The following is a 6545-nucleotide window of genomic DNA, read 5'->3' as shown; positions in this document are numbered from 1 at the left end:
GAATGCAATGGTTAACTATCCGGTTGTAGTCTAGATTCACTAATGCGTCCTAACGACTCTGTCAGACACACTAATGCATATCCTAGTTTCCTACAACCAACGCTCTGATACCATCTGTAGCGACCCTGCAAGTAGCTACAGATGGGGTAGAAACCCACCCAGTGCCTTTCCAGCTAACCGCTTGGTGACCACTGAGTGTACCTCAGACACTGATTTTACGGCCCGCATTTCTGCCAAACTGCCAACCCTCAAATTCCAAGGGATCGCAAGGGGTAAGAGCCAATGCTTCGTCACAGGTAACACTGTGAGAACCCCCTCTACGATTAACCCGCCAAAAAGCATAGTCCGTATGGGTGCTCGGCCTAACAGCCGGTGCGCGTGACTACCTTTACGGCTAAGGTTAAACCAGCTCTGATACCATCTGTAGCGACCCGTCAAAATCGTCATTGACGGCGCCGACTACTTAGGTCCCGTTGCGTGGTCATAGTCCCTATATGAGACTCGTTTGACCAAAATTATGTCGCATTCATTTGAAACGTACAAGACTTGCAAAGTTTAGTTTACAAACAATTCGACAACAAGTTTAAGATTACAAAAATTGTAAAGTATAAATGAAATAACTTGCGACATAATATAAGTTGAAAATCACAGTTGCTATAAATAGCGTAAGTATGTATGCTTTAAGGTTTAATCCAAAAGTGCTATCACTAGCGTATGCATGTATGCTTGACCTCAAGCAAGTAATCAAAGTGTGCGGAAGCATGTATCAAGTAGCCGAGTATGAACCTGAGAAACATATAGAAAACTGTCAACGAAAAACGTTGGTGAAATCATAGGTGTATTTGTAAACGTTGTTTTTTTTTTGAACCACAAGATTTAGTATTCCCATAGTTGATTATCAAAATCGTTTGCATTCCAAAAGTATTGTTCGCGAGCACCCAATTATCAAGACTTAACGTTTCCTTCCATAGAACCCCATCACAATAGTGTTAGAACATACACTGTTTCTCGAAAATATATTTCATCCGTAGAAGGTAGCGAACCGTCCGTAATGAGGGTTTGTCAAACCCGTATGGCCACACAATATAAGTTCTCGCTTACACCCTGCAAGTGTAACTAATGATAATCGAATTGAGGATTTTTGTTCTAACTCGCTGTGGAATGTTTGTTTTCCTTGTACTTGTGTTCAAAGTATAAAAGTAAGTAGTACAAAATGTAACAAAGTATATGTTTCTCAGCCCACAATTTAAAAGTATAAAAAGTTGTTGAAAAGGTGGGACTATGATCTCACCTCGAGTGCACGAGTATAAATGTACTTCACAAAGTAAACGTGTGCATGAAAGTTGCTTAGCCTTGACCTAAACAAATAAGTTGTATCAATTAACCGGTTACGACACAAGGTCGGGTGAAATGTGTTCAATTAGTCCTATGGCTCGTTACGACTCGAATAGTATAGCAAGTGAATCACGTTGTCAAGTTTCATGCAAGAATCAAGTATAAAATAAGATTAGAACGATTGCATAAGTGTTTTGTTAAGTTTGACTAAAAGTCAAACTTGGTCAAAGTCAATGAAAAAGTCAATGGGGTCGGGTCGGGTCCCGAACTATTTTCATGAGCTTAGAAATCATATATGAGCATGTTGTCCAAGTTTCATGTTGATCGGGGGTGTGTAGCATAGCAAACATTATTCAAAAATCGACAAAGTTGGACAGACCACTTTGGCGCGCCACGCGGGTATATGGCGCACCGCGCCATTACCTGTGCAGAGAATTCTGGCAGTTTTCACACTCAAGCACGAATCCAACTTCAAATACCCATAAATCCTAAACCGTAAACATCCAAAACAAGTATCTTATATCGTTGGAAAGGTATTTTGACAAGGAATACAACTAACTACTTTTCACCAAGCAAAAACATCAATTACAATAACCGAAAACTCGTCAATTGATCAATAAAGGTTTATTTTCAAAGTTCAAGTTCATCAAATGCATTTTAAGTTTCGGGAATCCAATTCACACATATGATATGCCGTTTTGAAGGTAATGAAACGTGCATTACAACTAAACACTTACAAATAACATTTCATGGCATTCAAGCATCAAAAAGTTCGTTTTAAGTCTATCAAACCCTAACCAAAATCCACAAAAATCAATATTCATGTTTTTGAAGTTTTCTTAGTCAACCTATGCATCAAAACGAAGCTAGTGATACTAGTAACACAATTAAAACATGAACTTTAACAATTTAACAACATTAACTCATCTAAAATTAAAGATTAAGCACACCCATTTTCAAGTTCATGCTAGTTACTTCAAAACAACAAATCGAGCAAATAAATCATATTTTCATGTTATACACGAGCCATAGACACTAACTAACACCATTTCAAGTCAAAACACGAATTTAGAGAAATCTGAAGTTTTTAGAAACTTTACCCCAAGCTATGAAATTGGTACCAAATCGAAGAGGATGAAGAGAGGATCACGAAAAAGTAATTTGTTTTGATGTTTGCTTCTCCAATCGGATTTAGATGATGAATTTGTGAGGATGGGTGTTTGAGTTCATGAAAGGGAAGTAGAGAGAAAAGAGGGAGAAGGTGGGAGGTGAAATGAATGGGTGGATAAGGTGGGTTGACTAGTTGACCTAGTCAACTAGTTTGCCCACTTGGCAACCTCGGTCCCTCAAGTTTCAAAGCGGGTGCGGGAATTAACCAAACGAATATTTTAAAAACGCTCGAGTAAACGAGTGATGTTATAATTAAATAACGGGAAAAATTAAGAACATTGGTCAACGGAAACTACGAATTTAAATAACGAAAGATTTTATTTAAAAAAAAAAGTGTTAAAAATAAATTTAACGGAAAAACGCGGGATGTTACACTATTAAATATTCATGGTGATTATTTAATTGAATTTCTTTTGTTTGGTCTTACGCAAACATAAAGAATAAAGGAAGTTTTCTTTTCAGTCTTGTTTTTCTTTATAAACAATATAAGATATTGTTTTCGGGTTATACACGGACTAGCATTCGATTGGTGTTGTTTGAAGTGCTGTGTGGATCAACCATAGAGATATTCATATACTTTGAATATATGTTTCAATCTAGACGTGGTCAATTGTTTTTACCGTTCTTGCATCGCTCGCGAAGGTATATCTAAACTCCACTTTGTGAATTTATTATTTGACAATTATTATTGGTGTAATTGGATCTTGTTGTGAACCGTTAATCGTGTGAAAGTTTATAATAAAATAAATGATATTTATTTTAATGTTAATTAAAAATGTTTATTAATAAATTAAAATATGTTTATTTTTATCGTTCCGCTGCGTTTATTAAATTTAAAAGTACACACGATTTTTCATCAGTTCTAACGTGATACTTTGATTTACACCTAATCATGTTACATATTGTTAGATAAAATTTAAATATTAAAACTTGATCGATTACGACTTGAGCTATTCTAGATTCAGAGTACACTATTGAAAGTAGCAAAAAGTTTGAATAAAATTAAACAATGTACAGTACAACGTATTAATACCACTTGTAAACGTTAAGTTGTGGGGTGTGGTTCCATCATGACGTCACCATGGCTTGGAATGTTATTTATGCAACTAGTATTTCTATTTCTTGTGTTTAATTTGATTATTAGTTAAGTATAACACGTCAAATATGTAACAAACCTTTGAGCGTATAATAATATAATTAACCTTGAGACTAGCTTAAACATTTTTAAATAACATGGCTGATTAATTTTTTTTTTTTTTTTTTTGGGTAAAGATGGCTGATTAATTATTCATTATTGCTATTTTGTAACGACATTAATATAAGTAAAACTACAATACAAATCTAGCACGATATGCTAGTACAAGTAGAAGCACCTATACACCTGCATAAACAGACCGAAAGCCGAGAACACCGAAAACAAAAACACTCGAACACACGATTAACAACGTAGACTCGTTAACGCTACAAGCCCAAAATAATACTCCGCAACGCGTAAAGCGTAACATTCCTTCACAGAAAAATATGGTGCCAACTAAGTTAACATTGATCATTTAACAGTTGTCCGCGGCAAAATAGTTGCCTTGAGAGGAGTTTTCATGACTACGCTAAAAGCAAAGGTATCGGTAGGGTCAGGTTTGTGACCCGGTGCCTCCACCCACTTAAACTTATGAACCATCCTGGCTAGCAACATGCTAACATGTAACGTACCCAATGTCCAGGCTGGACACATCCTACTACCAGCACCAAATGGAACCATCTTGACCGATCCCTTCACACCTGTCACATCCACATTCGCCGTTTCACCTTCTAAAAACCTTTCTGGACGAAACTCTTTTGGATCTTTCCATATCTTCGGATCCTCTGCAACCCACGCGGTATAAAACTCGACGCTCATACCAGGTTTAATCACGTAGCCACCGATCTCAGTCGTCTCAGTTGGCGTATGCGATAGCAAAAAGTGGCTCGGTGGGTGTCGCCTGTATTAATTTCATCCGTCAAACATTTATAAAAGCATTCACGATTATATAATTTATTTTGTATATTAATTAGTATTTTCTTATATAAATAATAATAAATAAATATATAACTTTTTTTACCCATTTGACCCGTGACCCGTTCCGACCCGTTACCCAACCCGACTCAACCTGACTCATTTAAACCCGTTAAAAAATCTGACCCGTTTGACCCATGACCCATTTCAATTCAAAACCATTCTACTCAAACTGACTCAACCTCACCCATTTTTCAGGTATACCTGTAAGTCTCTTTCACTATTGCAGATAAATACGGCATGTTATCCACGTCACTCTCATTAACAACCCCATCTACACCAACTTTATCAACAATCTCATTGTACAATTTTTCTTGAATTTCTTGATTCATTACTAGATTCATCAGCGCCCATTCGATTGCCGCCGTAGTAGTATCTATACCGCCTACAAGCACTTCATTCACAAGCGTCACGAGCTCCTCTTCACCTACGACACCACGATCAGGCACTTCGAGGTTAAAAAGCGAGTCGATATAAGCAGCACCAACCGGGCTCACCTCCAAATCGTCTGGTAATTTCTTACTATCATCTTTTCGACTTTCAAGGAACGCTCTTCGTGCCCTTATCAGCGGCACAAAACAATCCATCTGCTTCTGCCGCAACTTCTTAGCAGCAACCATGTGACCGCGGAATAACGGGAGGAGCACCGGCATGAAATCGGGAAGCTTCGGCATACTAAGCATAACCACATCTTTAATTATGCTATCTATGTAATTAATTTGGTCTTTTGGAATTCGAAAACCTAAACATAAACTTAACAAAATTCTAAGAACTGTTAGTCTGCAATTAGACAATACATCAACAAACCCTTGTTGTGAATTTTCAATTTCTATCATTTTCATGTGTTCTTCAAATGCCCATTTCCTGATCCAACTACATTGTCGAATTCGAATAGGGCTTATAACCTCCTTTAAAAAGTTTCGTCTTAACGTGCGCCAAACCGGACCGTATTCAGCAGCGTTCATGGTGCATTTTCCAATACTAAATAGTAATCGAATAGGCGAGTCGGGTGGGCGACTAGCTAAAATTTGACCCTTTTGAACCAAAGCTTCATGGATGAGCTCAGAGCTGCTTATTATAACTAAGGTACGTTGGCCCATTTTCAAGGTGAAGATTGGACCATACTTGACGCGCAAGTCACGTACAATGTGCATGAAATGGCGTTTTTCAAGGATGATTTGAACCAGGTTGCCAACTATAGGCCAACCTGGTGGCCCCGGTGGGAGGGTCTTCATACGGCTCGAACGGTGTCTCGACCATAAATAAACAAGAACACATAAAGAGGATATTAGAATACTGCTTACAACTTCCATTTCAGTGTGTGATGAAATGAAGGAGATGAGTTTATTTTTGATGAATATAATAATAAAGGTTGTAAATTAGGAACATTGTATGTTCTATAAATAAGGAAAAGCTACCACATGTATTCTATAAATATGGTTGGTACGGTTGTAGTAGTTGTGGGGTGTATTTAGTTATGAGGCACTTGTTCCATACTTAACCTTCAAAGTAAATATTCAAAGTTACATTATATAGAGGTTTGGTGAAAATTAAAGTCTCATATCTAAAGTCAAAGAAGGGAGGAGATTCTCGAACGCGGTAAAAGGATGCAATAACTTCAAAAGAATTGAACGACGAGCCGTATGAGGTGAAAATTTCATGTACGGTTTTGTAGAGCGGCAGTAAAGGTGAGCTATCAAAGAAGTAATGCTCTCATGACTCCCTTAATTACAAATTGATTTTAATGTACTAATTAGAAACTCTATAAATTTTTATGTTAAACATGTTGTTAGACTAAAACGGTTAAAAAAGATTAACAAATGATCCATCGCCATCAAGAATCGTCACTCAATTTAAAACCTTCATCCAATATAATATAAAAAACAAGACCTTTTTTATGTTGCATCAACATTTATATACGTTTTATACAAGCTATCACATCTCAAGATTTAATGCATTCATCTGTCATTTGTTATTTAACTTTTCACAA

General features: G+C 36.9%; 1 protein-coding gene across 1 annotated transcript; it reads right to left on the bottom strand.

Moving 5' to 3' along the window:
* Nucleotides 1-3785: 3785 nt before the first annotated feature.
* On the bottom strand, nt 3786-5868 carry LOC139862973 (cytochrome P450 77A2-like). Its single transcript, XM_071851609.1, has 2 exons — nt 4760-5868; nt 3786-4481 (listed from the first exon to the last, which is right to left on the bottom strand). Exons 1-2 carry the CDS (start codon nt 5866-5868, stop codon nt 4052-4054), a joined length of 1539 nt encoding a protein of 512 aa, XP_071707710.1. The 3' UTR covers nt 3786-4051.
* Between the last annotated feature and the right edge of the window lie 677 nt (nt 5869-6545).

Source organism: Rutidosis leptorrhynchoides, chromosome 8, assembly GCF_046630445.1.
Source record: "Rutidosis leptorrhynchoides isolate AG116_Rl617_1_P2 chromosome 8, CSIRO_AGI_Rlap_v1, whole genome shotgun sequence".
Lineage (NCBI taxonomy): Eukaryota > Viridiplantae > Streptophyta > Magnoliopsida > Asterales > Asteraceae > Rutidosis > Rutidosis leptorrhynchoides.
Note: the sequence above shows the minus strand (reverse complement) of the source record. Positions and strands in the feature narration are given on the sequence as shown.